At 45.0% G+C, this 16,933-nt stretch overlaps 2 protein-coding genes across 2 annotated transcripts; one reads left to right on the top strand and one right to left on the bottom strand.

The window, feature by feature from the left end:
• The first annotated feature begins 968 nt into the window (after window positions 1-968).
• dph5 (diphthamide biosynthesis 5) lies at window positions 969-6,494 on the top strand. The gene is made up of 7 exons (XM_041041067.1): window positions 969-1,264; window positions 1,919-2,043; window positions 2,571-2,679; window positions 3,749-3,869; window positions 4,375-4,414; window positions 5,258-5,361; window positions 5,651-6,494. The coding sequence occupies exons 1-7, from the start codon at window positions 1,130-1,132 to the stop codon at window positions 5,881-5,883; spliced, it is 867 nt and encodes a 288-aa protein (XP_040897001.1). The 5' UTR covers window positions 969-1,129; the 3' UTR covers window positions 5,884-6,494.
• A 594-nt stretch (window positions 6,495-7,088) lies between these two features.
• Window positions 7,089-14,099, bottom strand: slc30a7 (solute carrier family 30 member 7). Its single transcript, XM_041041066.1, has 11 exons — window positions 13,956-14,099; window positions 13,600-13,701; window positions 12,594-12,707; window positions 12,242-12,329; window positions 11,461-11,590; window positions 10,822-11,052; window positions 10,569-10,619; window positions 9,543-9,678; window positions 8,059-8,149; window positions 7,766-7,915; window positions 7,089-7,606 (listed from the first exon to the last, which is right to left on the bottom strand). Exons 1-11 carry the CDS (start codon window positions 14,033-14,035, stop codon window positions 7,559-7,561), a joined length of 1,221 nt encoding a protein of 406 aa, XP_040897000.1. The 5' UTR covers window positions 14,036-14,099; the 3' UTR covers window positions 7,089-7,558.
• Window positions 14,100-16,933: the final 2,834 nt, after the last annotated feature.

The following is a 16,933-nucleotide window of genomic DNA, read 5'->3' on the forward strand; positions in this document are numbered from 1 at the left end:
AGTCCTGTGATACATCCTCCTTTGTGAAGGTTCTGATGTTCACTGATAGGTGTTCCTATTATTTTGCCCATCCCATTCAAATCAATGAGAGACACTTGCATACAGTGTAAAGCAGTTGTTCCCCCACTCCTCACATTTATCTTGTGACCCCCTTGAAACATCTTTATTAAATAATTAAATAAAATCTGAAATCTGTTTTCACATCAACACTTTTTGTTTTTGGACACTTCTGCTTCTGCTGACACAGAAACTGCTTGAGATTTCTAAGATTCCTAAATTTTACTGTTTCAGAAGTCAGGAAGTAAAACTTCTCATTTTTGTCTTCTTGCTGACTTTCTCTTCAGCTTTCTCTACACAAACATACATTCAGCCTTAACTGCTGATTTTTTTTTTCTAGTTCCTTTTCTTTGAATTCCACTTATTTATTCTTTTTTTAATCTTTTTTTATTTTTGTCTTCTTGCTGGAGTGTGACAGAAAAGACACAGCAGGCAGATGTAAAAAAACAGATCCTTGAACTAAAAGAAAAAAAAGAAACCTATTCCAACATACTGGGCAGGACAGTTTCTCTCTTGTGAGAAACCTGCCTCCGTTCATAAATTTGGTTTTTTTTGGTTTTATCAAGATTTTACTAAGTTTTAAAGAGGCTGTTAAAAGACGGCGTTTTCATGCTTTAAACACGAAGAGAGTCTCTATAATTCGGCACAAAGGAAATCCACCAAACATGTTATCTCCCTCTGATTTGACCTCTCATGAAAAACTTTCGTTCAAATCTTTCGTTCAAAGCAGAAGGCGGAAGTAGAAAAAAATAACTTTAAAGTTAAAAGTTTATGAAAATATACGGAACTAGTTTATTCTATGTACACCGAAGTGTATGATTAACGATTATCGATGATATCTGAGGTTTTATTTGACACATAAATTTGTGAATGGAAACTGGCGACGAAAGGGCAGAACGTATCGCGGTTGTAGCTGTCGTGGACCATCAACATTTTACGGTAAGCCGTATTCCAGTCAGTCCACGGAGACTACACGTGAATACAGAAAAACAGCAAGTCAAAGGGTGATCCGCGGTTTTCGTCAAGCGGTTAAGCGGCTGTTGTGGCTCCGGTGTAGCAGCAGTCCGGCAGGATGCTGTATCTGATCGGCCTGGGCCTCGGAGACGCCGCGGACATTACGGTGAAAGGTCTGCAGGCGGTGAGGAGCTGCTCCAGAGTGTACCTGGAGGCCTACACTTCCGTCCTGACGGTGGGGAAGGAGGCTCTGGTGAGTTGATTAAATTGTGGTCAGGTGTGTGTGTGTGTGAGTGAGTGAGAGAGAGAGAGAGAGAGAGAGAGAGATAGAGAGATAGAGAGAGAGAGAGAGTGAGTGAGAGAGAGAGAGAGAGAGAGAGAGAGAGAGAGAAAAAGAGAGGGAGAGTAAGTTCACTCTCTAAAGCTAAATTCAGCCTCCTAATGTCACAAATTGTCTGAAATCAGTGTCTAATCCTTAGTACCAGCTCCCTCACTCCTGCCTCTGTGACCAGGGCTGTGGTGCCCCTGAGCAAGGCAGCGACCCCCCCAGCGTCTCTAGTGCATGTGCATGCAGCTTGAGGGATGAATAAAGGAATAAACCTAAACTTAAACCCACATGAAGCCTGTTTTACTGAAGCAGTGACAGCAGTTTTAATGAGGAACCTCATGACGTGGTTCACGTTTAATTTGCCACCATCACTGATGAACCCGCTAACATGGAGAGGTGTCTCTGTTATGATCACTGAATGAGGTGGACAAAATAATAGAAACACCTGTCAACATAACTCAGTAAAGAACAGAAGACCCAGCAGAGTTCAGTCTGAACCTACTCTGTATGAAAAGAAAAGATAACTTCTGTATAAATAAAATTGACTTGACTTCTGTAACAGCTGTGTTTTGTCCTCAGGAGGAGTACTATGGGAAGCAGCTGATCCTGGCAGACAGAGATCTGGTTGAACAGGGGGCTGATGAGATCCTGAAGGATGCTGATGTGGCTGACGTGGCGTTCCTGGTGGTTGGCGACCCGTTCGGGTGCGTCATGGTGTCCACGTATCAGGATCAATGATCTGTACGAGCTGCAGTAGCGGCAGCAGCTTGTATCGAACCACACAGATCTGACGTCTGCTGTGTCAGTGTGCGGATTGTTGTGGAGAGCTGCAGAGTTTGAAGTGACCACGTAGTTGGAGCAGCCCAGCTGACTTCTTCTCCTGAAACCACCAGATTCCTCAGAGTTAATGACAGGCTGCAGCTCGCCGTCCGAGGCTCTGCTGACTTTTGTTTATGCGAACGTTGGTTTTATAGTTTAAATGAAAAGAGACGCTGCAGCTCTTTTTCTCCTGTCTTTTCATTTCTCTGTGGTTTAACCTCTGAGACCTCAACATCTGTACGTCACTCTGATCCTGCCATGGTGTTGGCTGTGTGTTTTCACAGTGAGCTGATGTTTGTGTGCACACTAACACTCACTCTCTGTGTTATTGAATTATTGTCCCACAGCTTCTACCTCTTACATGTTGTTTGTATTAAATGTTAATTATTTATAATTATTGATCTTCCTGCAGAGCCACCACCCACAGCGATCTGGTCCTGAGAGCAGTGAATGCTGGGATACCGTACAAAGTCATCCACAATGCCTCCATCATGAACGCAGTAGGCTGCTGTGGTCTGCAGGTACGACATAGACATGACTCACTTCTCCAGGATGACTTCCCTCGGTCTCATCTTGTTGTGTTGAAATAATCAGGGAAGTTGTTTTGAATAGGCTTGAATGCTTTTGAGGAGCAGGTTCTCCAGCTGAATGCTGATTGGCTGAAAAAGGTCCTGATAGCCGATGTCATGTCGGACAGGGAGGGAGAGAGGGTGTTTCTGTTTTGTTTTTTGTTTTTTTCTTTTTCAAAAAACTGAGGAACAGAGTTTTTATGGGTAAAGATAAGCTGACAGTCGTGTTTGGTAGGTGGATGGCAGCGATGTCTGCCTGACAGTCAGAGCCCAGGGCTGATGTGCCTCTCACTGCGTCTTCAGTCCCATCTGCTGCAGCTCCTGAAACTCATTAAGCTGATGTTGTTGTCTGTGAACGCCCCACATTAATGTGACCTCATCAATAACTGACCTGTCAGAGCAGCCAATCAGAGAGCAGGACGCAGCTGTCCACACACCCACACCCACACACACACAGATTAGCATTAATGCTAACAGAGCTCTCCTCTGGGAGGTCGTTAATATGTTAATGAGGGGCGGGGCATGTAAATGAACTCTGTGTTCCCCCCACTTGCAGTAAATCCCATCAGACCCTGCTGTCTGGGGGACCCCCCCTCCATACCTGTCAGAGAGGACCAGGGGAGACAGAAACCCAGCTGCTGTGTCACTAAGTAAACACACATTAAATAGCCCCCCCCCGACACACCACCACCACACACACATATATATACCCCCATTGAACACTGAAAAAGGCTGATTTAGTTTAAACAGTAAGATGGAACAGGATCATTTCAGGAGAAAAACTCTGAGTCATGGTCTCTGGTGTTGTAGAGGTCAGCTGATCTCAGCTGGGGTCAGCTGAGACCATGACTCAGACCTGCTCATGTTTTTGGAGAAAGGACGTTGTCACGTTCTGAATATCAGCAGCTGCTGAGAAAATAGGAAACAGAGTCACTCGTGAGTCTGTGTTTACTCTTTAATTTCCTCTTTATTAACACACTGTCAAACGTGCTGACCTCTGACCTGTGTGTGTGTGTGTCAGCTGTATAATTTTGGGGAGACGGTGTCTTTGGTGTTTTGGACGGAGACGTGGAGACCAGAGAGTTTCTACGACAAAATCTGCAAAAACAGAACAGCTGGACTTCACACACTCTGTCTGCTGGGTGAGACACACACACACACACACACACACTTAACCATTCAGACTGAAGCATAATGCACATACACCAACATCAACACCAACAAATAGTCCTGAGGGAGGAGCTCTGGGAGCGTGTGTGTGTGTGTGTGTGTCTCAGCTGGTGTCGTGTGTGTTGTTAATATTCATTAGAGGAAATAATAGAATTAAGAACCATAAATACTCGTCCATCATCGGAGACATGAACCCACCATTTCCTCTTTGTTTTCTTTGTCCAGCCTCAGAGACAATGTCCACATGAAGCCGTCACAATTAAGACAGAGACTTCTGTCCACAGTCAGACACCTGAACAACATGAAAACACTGAAATCTCTTCTTCTTCTTCTTCAAACTCTTTTCAGTAACAAACAAGACATAATTCTGACTTTTTTTTCTGGATGAATTCTCTTCCGTATTCTTCCATCTGAACATGAAAGTGAAGTTTCCTTTGAACTGAATCTAATGTGTGTTTATTCCCTTTTTACTGACAGATATCAAAGTCAAAGAGCAGAGCATTGAGAACATGATGAGGTAAGACACAGGACCAGAACCACATCCTGATCCTGAACCTGAATAATTACCTATTTTGACATAGTTTTCTGCTTCTGTGCTGTTTCCCATCATATCTGTAATCTGCTGAGCACACAGTGTCCACTAACTGTTCTGTAATTTGTCCACTTCCAACCCTGTTTATATCGTGTTTTATATGCTGCATATACAGCATATCTATCTCCTCCTCCTTTCACCCAGCCCAGCCATCAGCAGGAGGGTCCCCCATGTGAGCCAGGTTCTGCTCAAGGTTTCTTCCTGTTAAAAGGGAGTTTTCCTTGCCACTGTCGCCTTAAGTGCTTGCTCTGGGGTCAGGCTCTGGGTCTCTGGAAAGCGTCTTGAGACCATTTTGATTGTGGAAGGTGCTATATAAATAACATTGGACTGAGGTTCAGGTCCTGTCCTCCTCTGGGTTCAGAGAAAGTGGAACAGTGCTGGTCTGTTGGTTTTAAGTAGCTGGTTTCAGGGTTTTCAGGGCTGATGGTGTCATACTGATGTCGTGTCTCAGTTATTTTCTGAGGTGAACCTCAGTGAGCGTGTGTGCGGTGGGATGAGCTCACAGAAAGAGATTCAGGTTTCATCTGAACCACAGAGACTCAGAGAGCCGCTGATCCCAGATCTGCTGCAGACTGAAATCATCCTGACACTGAAGAGACACATACAGGAGCTTAGTTCAAATACCACAGTAACAGTAGTTCTTGTAGTTAAATTATCACAGTAAATTCTTTATTTGACCTGATGTGGGTCAGTGTCACATATTTCTACTGTTTCATTGTGTAGTTTGTTAAACTGAATTAAAAAGTTTTTGCGTTGATGTTATTTCAGAGGGAAGAAGATCTATGAGCCTCCTCGCTTCATGACCGTCAGCCAGGCTGCAGATCAGCTGGTGCAGATCATCCAGAGGAGGAGGGAGGAGGGGGAGGAGCTGGGTGAGTCACACCTGATCAGCTCTCATCTGATTGGTTTAACATGACACAGACACGCCAAGCTGGCGGTAGCTTTATTAAACAGGAGCTGAACCACAGCTGATGGTGACACTGTGCAACACTTCACATGAGTAAATCATCCAAAGTGTTAAGCTCCACCCACCACAGTCACTTGACCAGAAGTGATCTGAAATTGCCCAAACAACATCAGTCACCGGAAAAATACCAGTGTTCAGAGAATCATGTGTAATGAAGCTCGACATTCATGTCTCACCCCCCCCACCCCCGCCAGGTGTGACAGAGGACACTGTGTGTGTGGGCGTGGCCCGACTCGGCGCAGATGACCAGACGATTCGCGTGGCAACATTGCGTCAGCTGGTGTCGTGTGACCTTGGTGCTCCGCTCCACTCGCTGGTCATCACCGGTCAACTCCACCCACTGGAGGTGGATATGCTGAGACTGAACGCAGAACCAGACGCACTGCAGCACCTGCACATGATTGACAGCTCCACATACGCCTCATAACGGACACACGCTTGCCTTTCTGTATTGGTGAGGACCCTCAGTGATGTAACTCCTCCTCAGGACCCTGACCTTGTTACCCAAACCTGATTCTAACCTTGAACCTTAAGATAGTTCTTTGACGTTGTGAGGACCGGCCAGGGTGTCCCCACAGTGCAGAAATGTCCTCACAAAGGAAACAGGACAGCCACACGCTGCAGGACTCTGTGGTTCATCAGTAGAACAATGTAATGATGAGTTTTATCCATTTGAACACAAATATAATTCACAGACGTTAATGTGGTTTGACATGTGATTGTCAGATGAAGTCAGTCTGTGGTGATGTGTCCCATTCAGGACGATCAGAGCCACATGACAAATATCAAAAAGCTCAGAAACATGATTTTATTCAGGACATCTGCTAACAAAACAAAAACCCCAAAAACATAAGAAATTAAAAAAAATCATGAACAAACAGTTCTGACATGAAATGAATCAGTTAAGCATCAGTTTACTTAAATTGCAACAATTCTGATTTAATGCTAGAAATTTGGGAACTCTTGCAAATATCCTGAAGAAGCCTGATATTTTCCTATGGTGTCGTCCTGATGAATAAAAACTGTGCTGCTCGTTCACACTCCCATCTCTGACTGGTTTAATGTGATCTGGATCACACGTTAATGCAGCAGGTCACGTCTGGACGTGGTCTGCCTAAAAGTTCTCCTTTTACTGTTCCTGTTTGTGTTTCACCACATCTGAGATGGAATGAATGTAACAATAACACTTAGTTCAACCCCCCACCCTGCTCCTGCATTATAACAGCTTCATTTATCTGTATAATCAGTATATAAAGGTGACGACAGCTGGAATAACATGAAACACGTCTTCACAGGAGAAGTTAGTTGGACAAATACTGGACATTAATAAACACAGAAACATTTATATACTGATTACACAGCTGTAAACTCATCACTGCTGTTTGACAACAAGTTTATAAAATCAGAAGAAACTCGAGCCGGATCGAGACGAACACGACTCTCACGACACGTTTGAGTGTTTGAAGAATCCGACGACGACGCCTCAGGATAAATTTATCCAAACAAACTGAAGAGCAGATTTAAACCTTCTTCTTCTAAAGTTCTACGACTCTTCAGACTGAATGAACTCAAACTGTCTGATCTGATGTGATCAATAAAGCTGGAGATAAATAATCACTAATAATAATCAGCTCAGAGAAACCAAATTATTTATTACAGTTGAAAAAAGACTGACACCCTCTGACCGGTCACATGGTTTGGCACAACGCACGTACTAACGCGCACACACATACACACACACACACACACACACACACACTCATCATGGACCAATCAGCTGGCACCAGTGTGGTCCCAGCAGTGATGTCATGGCGGGTCAGGGAGGAGGTGGGGCTCAGATTGTCTCTGAATTATGATGAAGGCACTTAGCAAGAATGCTTTTCTTCGTTTGGGGGGGTATGGACGTACAGGTACATTAAATTAAAAGCAGGTGGGGGAGGGGCTGTTTGAGTTCATCAGGTTACAGTCCCAACTGTACCCCCCCCATCCCCAGTCTTAGTCTGTCTGCAGTGACTCTTGGGGAGCAGGGAGAGGGGGGGGGGATCACCTGCAGCAGCACAATGAATGTGATTGGTCCCAGGTGTCAAGAAGAGGAGGAGCTTCTACATGGCCGCCATGTCAATCTGAACGTAGAGCTGTCGAACCCCAGCCTATAGATGCACAGCAGGTAAATACTACTAATACTACAATACTGTACAGATAGTACTGCAAACACTGCAGGCACAACAGGTAAACGGTACTAGTAAAGCACTCGTAATACAGTACACTGCCACTATAAACCTGTGTGAAGATGTGGTGCGTTCAGGTACCTGTGTGAAGATGTGGTGAGTCTGGCTGAGGATCCAGCGGGTGTCGGCGTCGGGGGCGACCAGCAGCTTTAATGTCCCGATGTAAACGTCAGTACACAGAGTCCAGAAGTGAGGCTCCTGCAGGTTGTACACTCCCTGCAGCTGCTGCACCTGAACGCAACACAACAAACCAGGAATTAGACCTGTCCATCACACAGAGCGGTCCAAATTACAGATTTGCACCTGGAACACCGCTCCAGTGGATCCAGTTGGGAGTTGTGGTTTATGTGGGTGTGGGTGTGGCCAGTACTCACCCTCTGGTAACACTCGGGCAGGGCATGGTCCAATGAAGGAGGAGTTCTCTGCATCAGGATCCCGATGGACTCCCTCAGTAAAGGCACCACACTGAGGGTCAGAGGTCAGAGAGGGACGGTGAGACTGACTGGGTATCTTAACACTGGCCACACAGTGATACTACCAATACAAATACCACTACCACTACTACAGTACCTCCACCTTTGACAGTCAAAGGCTCCCTGACTCTGCAGATACATGTAATACTGCTTATACTATTACTACTACTACAGTTACTGCTATTACTGCTGCTGCTGCTGCTGCTGCTACTGCTAAAATGTGTTTACTAGTACAGTCACAACAAGTTCAAGAAATAAAACACAAAAACCCGACACCACATTAAAACCAAAACACACACACACTCTTTCAGGACTGAGTATTAGACCTGAAACGTTCCCCTACAATCTACTGGTTTTTAACTGGAGTTTGGCCTGAGTTTTATCCAGCAAAGCTCAAATAGCGCTACAATTACTAAAACAACTACAAGATGTACTAGTACTGTTACTACCGGTACAAATGCTGCATTTACTACTACTCTGTCTCTACCAGTTTACAGGATGATGTACAAATACTACTACTGTTACTGCAGTCTGGTATTGAGTGACCAACCAGCTGTTTCAGATTTGAACATTATACTTGAACTGTTCCCCTATAATCTTCTGATTTTTTGCTGGAGTTTGGTCTGAATTATACCCTGCAGCGCAGCTCAGATTCCTCTGAATAATCTGTCGATTTTTAACTGAAGTTCTGCTGCCTGTGAACTGTGACTGCAGCAGTTTCCAGCTGCAGTAACCTGATGCCTGTGGTTATGTGAAGACCTCTCAGCTGACCACAGCTCCGCTCGGCTCGGCTCGGCTCCTCACTCTGCTGACGCTTTAAATCTGCAGCTGCATTCACTTCCAGCCTATCAAACCACATCAGCACGCATCAACTCCATTTATCACCGGGGCTTCTGGGAAATCTGGCCACTCCATTTACATTCCGAGGACCAGAGGACCAGTCCGGACTCCAGGACTATTTCCAGGTCCATACTGGTGGTTTGGCATGTTGGAGTCCATCAGCTACTAAGTGCACATTCTTTACATTAGTGGAAAGTATTTTCCAAAGTATCCATCAGGTTTTTGATTGATCTGCTTGCTCTGAAGCAGACGCTGGTTTCAGATCAGTTCTGTGGAGATAAACCTACAGAGCTGAGCCCAGAGAGAAAATCCATCACGGAGAGTCAACTTTAGTTTTTTAAAGTATCATCATTATCAATCCATAAAGTCTATGCTAAAATTGGTCCTGTGGCCCAACTGTGAAGGACTGTCTGAGGGTTCAAACCTGGTTTTAGGGTTCAGGTTAGAACCAGGTTTAGGTCTGGGTTAGGGTTAGGGGCTAGGGAATACATTACGTCACGGAGTGTCCTCACAAAGATGTATGTCTGTGTGTGTGTGTGAGTCACCTGACGCCGATGAGGATGGCGATCAGCATGGAGCAGATGGGATCGGCGATCATCAGGTCGTATTTCTGCATCAGCAGAGCAGAGATGATCACACCGATGCTGCCCAGAGTGTCAGCGATGATGTGCAGGAGGACGCCTGCAACACACACACACGCACAAATATTACACAAATACACATACAGAAACACAGCTCACCCGTTTCCATGTTCTGATGTTTGTCAGGTGCAGCAGCTAAACTCATTCTTACAGCAGCGTCACGCCAAATGAAAACCACAGATCTCCATATAAGAAAAACTGCTCGTTTTAAGCTTCGTGATTGTGACAGATTTTTTTCTCATCATCTGAGTTTTTTTTCAGCTTAAGAAACAGAAGATGAGACTCAGGCCTTCAGTCCTATATCTGAAAAACTAAACATCAGCAGTTATTGAGATACATGGTTTTAAATAAACAGACAAACAGTCGTATGGTGGTGTGTGAGCGCCCCCCGGTGGCTCAGTAAAGCTTAGTTTCAGGTGCAGCTGCACTCAGAGACGTCATATTCAAAGATGCTTCACAGAGATATTCCATCGGTTTCATGAGCAGATCTGAGGACAGCTTGTTGTCTTTGACAGACGTTTTATCTAAAGTTTATCTGACAACCAGTCACTGGAGGCACGTTTCACACTCTGAGCTGTGATATTAACTTTTCCTGCTTCAGTCCATGTTCTGCAGTCCATATTTGAATTTATTTTTGCCTTGTATTGTTGCATACACTGTTACATATGTGTGTGAATGTCTGTATATACATTTTTTTTTTCTTGTATCTGTTCTGTTTTAAATCCATTTAAATCTGAACCTTTAATCACTTTCTATCTGTTATTTGTTTGGGAATTCAATAACCACAGCCCTTACTGCATCTGTTTGTCCACCGTATTTTGTCCAAACAAAAGGCGTGTACAGTGTGGGAAACAGCCTGAAGATTAGAGTTGCTGTGATAAACCTGTTTGTAATCTGAGATGTGATGTGGAACTCAGCTGCTGTTCTCACCCTGTAGGATCTGTTTACTGGAGCCTTTCCCCGGAGTGTGCTGCAGCTCGTCTGAAACGAAAACCGACCAAGAAAAGTCAGCAGATATTATACACACACACACACACACACCTGAGCTCTGATTAAGGAAAGCAGTTAAACTGATTGTACATTTCTGTGATTCCAGCTGTGTCCGTTCTGTGTCCCTGGTTTACTGAGTGTGACAAACATCTGGACAGGGAACCTGAGCAGGAGTGACACTACAGACACTCACCGTGACAGTGTGGTTCCTCATGACTGTGTCCGTGTCCACTGTGACTGTGTCCGTGACCACCGTGACTGTGTCCGTGTCCACCATGATCATGTCCATGTCCACCATGATCGTGTCCGTGTCCACCGTGTCCGTGTTCGTGCCAGTCTGCGTGTTTGCTGTGGTGGTCGTGTCCTCCGTGACTGTGGCCGTGATTCAGACTGCCATTAAACAGAGAGTGACTGTGACCGTGGCCTGAGACGGAGAGAGAGGCAGAGAGGTTAGAGAACTGGGGTTCTACAGAGGTTCTAGTGAGCTCCAGTGTGGTTCCATAAAGCTGCACTGAGGTATTACGCTGTTTAACTTTTAAACCTTACACTGTAAACTCTGTAATGAACCTGAAGCTTAAGCTAGGCTTTTATTATAGAAATAAATCCAGCTGTTCCTTCTGCAGACTGAACTACAGCCAGACAAGCTGAGCACGATTAGGGCTTTTAGAAATGTGCTGAAGGTTCTGGAGGCAGATTCTGTTGGAGTCTGTAAATGCTTTGTTCCTTTGCTGGTTCTGTCTCGTGTCTGTGGGCTGTTATCTTATGCTTTGATTTAAAATGTTTGCTGTACGTTGTCCGGCACAATGTAACCCTGATGGTTCTGATGTTCTACCTTCCTCTCCATGTGAGTGTCCGTGTCCTCCATGCTGGAACACGAAGATCCCGACCAGGTTGACCAAAAGACCGGCCACAGAGACAGGAAGCAGCCGCTCATGGTGAACATCAGGTGGCTCCAAGGCCCTCTGACAGAGAGAGAGAGAGAGAGAGAGAGAGAGAGAGAGAGAGAGAGAGAGAGAGAGAGAGAGAGAGAGAGAGGCACAGAGGGAAACGGGTCAATACAGAGAAAGACAGATTAATACAGAGAGGGAGAGAGGTTCAACCTGTCTCTTAGAAAGCAGTCTCCAATCAGCTGTGTGACTTTCTAGAGAACAATCACTGATTGTTGAGGATTTTCCATCTGGATTTAGAGTCAGTCACAGCTCTGAGACAGCACTGCTGAAAGTTACACATCACCTTCTAACTGCATCAGACACAGGATTCATCTCTGAACTGGTCCTGTAAGATCTTAGTGCTGCATTTAACCATCACATCCTGTTACAGAGACTGGAACATTTAACTTAAGGACATGAAGACCTGGATGACCGTTACACTCAGATAAGACTGAAGTTATTGTAATTGGCCCTAAACATGTCAGACACACATTAGCTAATGACCTAGTTTCTCTAGGTGGCGTCGCCCTGACCTCCAGTAGTCTCAGAGTTCTCTTTGATCAGGACTCATCCTTTAACTCCCACATCAAACAAACTATAGAGTCTATATGTGTTCTGCCAAAGACATTAACTATGTACAGACTCATCGATCACAGCGCGGCCACAGAGACTGGCGTTTACTACCTCCACTCCTTCAGAGAAGATGAAGAAGGCCGTGAAGATGAGGAAGAGTCCGTTGACGAAGCCGGCCAGCACCTCTGCTCTGACGTAACTGAAACACAGACCAAACAAACAGCAGCTGAAAACCAGGTCGGTCTGAGCTGGACGGTCTGACCAGCTTCTCCTCGCTCGCTCAGATTTGCAGAAAGCAAATCTAGATTTTTACTTCATTTATACGTGTCAGGTAGTGAGAAGATGGAGAAACAGAGCACTGACTCTGACAGGAGACAACAGACCATGTTCACTAACATCTGACACACCGACCTGACATCTGTCAGACCTGAGCAACAGAGCACAGAGATCAGGATCATCTCACCCGTAGGAGAAGCTGTCGTTAGATCTCCACCTTGAGATGACGGAGGCTGCCAGACCTGCCAGCAGGGCGGTGCAGTCAAAGAACATGTGGAAGGAGTCTGAGATCAGACCTAAACTGGAGACACAACACACAAGGGAGAACACAAACCGTCGCACACTCAGGACCATCTGCTGAGAAATAAGGAAACCTCAAAGCTTTGCTGTGAGATCATTCAAACTTTAAATGCTGCAACTAATTATTTAATGTTTCAGCTTCAGTTATTTTCTCACTCATTCATTAAATGTTCAAATGTGAACAACATGTGATTAAACAGAGTCCAGAGTCTTGTTTTGAGCGACCGACAGTTTAAAACCCAAACTGACTCAGTTCCCTGAGAAACACATCAGGTCGTCACAGTGAAGCAGGAACCAGTGAACGCTTCTCATTTTTCCAGCACAAATCACAAAGGTTCAGGTTAAAGTAAGAATGTGATGTTTAGATTCCCACAGGGCAGGAACCCAGACCAGGGACAGACAAATCCCCCTGCTGGTTCTCAGGTTTCCTACTGGTTTTACCGGCTCTGTCCAAACCTTTTCACTTCATAAGTACTATTTCTGAATTTTGGATTTCATGTTTGAAACATGTAGGAAGCTCCGGAGCAGGAGCAGCACAGAGCTGCAGAGACTCAGGACTGATCACATGCTTCATCACATCAGTGTGTGACCCTTACCCTGACCTGAGCCTAAAACCGGGTCTTAACCCTCACTCAGCCCTTTAAAGTTGTGTGGAGCAGCTAAAATGTCCTCACAGCAATGGTTTCGAAACGAAAATCTGTCCACACAATCATAGAAAGACATGCACACACCAACACACACAGAGAGTTACTCACACACACACACACACACACACACACACGCTCACTCACTCACTCACTAACATACGTGGCACATCCTGAAGCGAACAGCCGGACCAGCAGCCGGCCTGACGCCGGACCAGCACCCGGCCGGTGCCTGCTCTGTCGGCCTACCTGTTGCTCCAGATGCCGTACGTGAGCTCCACGAAGGCGAAGGAAAGGTTGAGGCAGAGGAAGGAGAACAGGTTCCTGGAGGTTTTATCCGCCAGGATCGACCTGAAAACAACAGTCAGAAACCCCCACATCACAGTCTGAACCGGAGTCACACTCCCGTGAAAACCGGGTTATTCACACCTGCCGGTCACAGTCTCACACAGCACAGCGTCGGTAACTCACGTTAACAACCGACAGGCAGATAAAAGTCGGTCTGATAGAAACCGTATGACAGACTGGATGAGGCTAGCCGGTTAGCATGAGGCTAGCAGCGTACCGTTATAGGCCGTTCGCTCCGTTAGCAGCGGTGAGTTTACCTGAACCATCCTGAGATCTTCACCAGCAGGTTAAACTTGGCGGGTTTGTACTCGTCGTCTTTGATAGATAAAGGTAACATCTTCACACCTGAACACACACTCACGGGGCAGACTTAGCTACGGTATGCTAACTGCCAACTTCCGGCTCGGTCAGATTTCACAATAAAGGCGTTTAAAAAGAGCTCAAGTTACTCGAAGGCTGACTGGTGTTACTGCACCAGATACCACGGGTACTACTGGTATTAGTGATGCTACTACTGGAAAAGTGCTGATAGCTTTATTTTGGTACAGCTACTAATACCAGACTGTAAGAAAAACTTCAGTACAGGGAAAAGTCCTGCACTGAAAATATTACTGCAGTAAAAGTAAAGTAAAAGTACTCAAAGCAGAGAAAAGCCCCAGTGACAGATAATTATCTCTCACACTGAGCTCTGACTGGTCAAAGTGGAGCTGGTTTCAACGATTTCATTCACCGAAACAAAGCATCAGATTTTGTACATTCTCACCTTTATTTTGTCTTTAAAATCCTCTGTTCCCGATGAAATGTACCACCACCTCCTCGCCCAACCCAACCCAACACACACACACACCTTGCCTTGATGTGAGCAGCAGAGGGAGTCAGAGCTGTGTGTGTGGAGCGTCTGCTGTTGGATCAGCATTCATCCTTTCCTTCACTCCGATCCATCAACTGCCACAAGGTGGACGTAACTGCTCCACACAAAAACAACACAACAAAACAATTTAACATCACACAAGAAAAGACGAAACCAGAAAAGACAAAAGGTGCCAAACATTTCTTATTATTCTTTCTTCTTAATGTTTTTTTTATTGTTCCTTTATTCTTTCTGTTTCTCCTGTTGTTAGTTATTGTACAAGTGAGATGCAGGTACAGGTGAGATCAGTACAAATGCTTGTTAGTGCTCAGGTGAACACGGAGCTGATCAGTGTTCAGGCCAGCACCTGCCACTCAGACCAAGGGGTCCACCAGTCGTCCTGGACTTTGACAGAAAGTCCAATCATCAGTCCACTTCTGGGTGTTGTGTCATCCTGTTACTCTGCACCAGTCCTGGTACAGAAGTAAGACCAGAACGAAGCAAATGACCAGGTTCCGGACCAGAACCAGGACCTGCTGGACATGTAGCTTCAACTCATCATTAAAGCTCTCTGATGTTCCTTCAGCATGTCACAGGCAGATTGGACTGTCCTCAGTACAGACTGATCTGTTGGAGAACCTATGAAGAGGATCCACATGGTTCTGAAGTGACACTGGAGTGAGCTGCTGGCAGAGACTCCTCTGCTCAGGAAACAGAGACCTACATCTCCTCTTCTCTCGGACAGGAAATACCAGCAGAGCAGCAGATTAAAATGACAAGACGCAGCAGAACCCTTCGTCCTTTCTTACATAACAATACACAGAGGTCAGAGGTCATGGAGGCCCAGCAGGACAGTGAACGCCACACGACTGAAAAACACCAGATGGAGCAGAAAGAAACACATTTATCAACACATTCACTTTGTTTCAGCTGAATCTGCATGAGCAGAGCCCGGTCCTGTGGATGGATTACACAGGACCAGGGGCATCAGGGGTCAGGGGGTCGGGGGGAGCCCCATTTTGTTCAGTGTGCTGTAGTAGTTAGTTCAATATCTGTGCAGTGTTAATGTGGATCTGCAGTGGCAGGAAGCTTCGGACAGAAGTCAGCAAAACACAACTCACCCACAAATAGACACAAAACCACCACACAGACAGAAATCTGGAAAGGTGATAGCTAAAATCCAAATAAAGACAAACAGAAAACCTGAAGGTTCATAAACAGCTTTCCACCACATTCTGTTTCCAACATTTTAAAATATCCAAGATTAGAAAATGTTGAACATCTTCTTTTATATAAAGGAAATCACCTGACTGTGGGAGGGAGCTGCTACCCTGGAACTAAGAAGTCTAACTCAGCAGACACTGCCCACATTCAGCAGGTTTATGTTCATATAAACTACAGAAGGTTCATTCTGGTGCAAAGCAGTGGATCAGTCTAATTCCTGTCCTGTGTCCCTCGTTAACATGAATCCTCTGAGCTGTTAAACGAGCTGAACGAATGAATTAAATGTCCTGGTGGTTTTTCTCTTCAACACAAAGCTTGTTGGCTCTTCAGTCCGTCGTCATGGAAACAGACAGGTTTCAGATGGTGTGGGGAGAGGAGCAAATGTGGATCAGGCCTCCAGTGTTTGGACTAGTTTCACACAGTCTCTGCTTTGTTTCTGCTCTGCAGAAAAATCCAGGAACCTACGAAATTATGAAACAATGATAAAAAGTAATTTGCTGACATCAAACAGTGTAAAAAAAATCATCAGTGTTGGATCAATATTCTTTAAATATGAAAACACCTGCGTTTCAGGTGTAGACACCACAGTGACGACCACTAACTCAAAGTGAGCCTTCAACTTTATCCTGTCTCAGCTGTTAACAGTAAAACTGGGTCTGAGGAAAATGTCTGATTTCTTTCAGGTGGCAGTGAAAGAAAAAAAGGATTCTTGACATTTTTCTCTTTAAGTTTTAAAATCCTGACTAACTTTCCTTTATTTTTCAGAAATGGGTTCTGGACACACCACGATTTAATTACTCGTTCACTTCCTGATTTCACTTTTCACACTAATTACCTGCCTTTTGATGTCAGCAGTGATCAGTTATGGGTGCTGCAGTGGTTAGAACTGTTCGCCTCACAGGGAGAAGGTGATGAAGATGAGACAATGAAGATGACCTGATGAGGATGAGGTGGTGAAGATGACCTGTTGATATGAGCAAACGCTGCCTTTCTTGAACAGTTGTTTCAGTTTTGAACTGAATTTTGTCTTTGTGAAACCAAAAGAAAAAGCAGTTTTATAATGACTCACTGGAATTTTTCGTCAGACAGATGGTTTTCAAAGTAAAATATTTCACTTCAGTGGATTCAGTGTCATTCAACCTTATTTGACATCAGGTCTTC

This window comes from Toxotes jaculatrix, chromosome 6, assembly GCF_017976425.1.
Source record: "Toxotes jaculatrix isolate fToxJac2 chromosome 6, fToxJac2.pri, whole genome shotgun sequence".
Classification (NCBI taxonomy): domain Eukaryota; kingdom Metazoa; phylum Chordata; class Actinopteri; family Toxotidae; genus Toxotes; species Toxotes jaculatrix.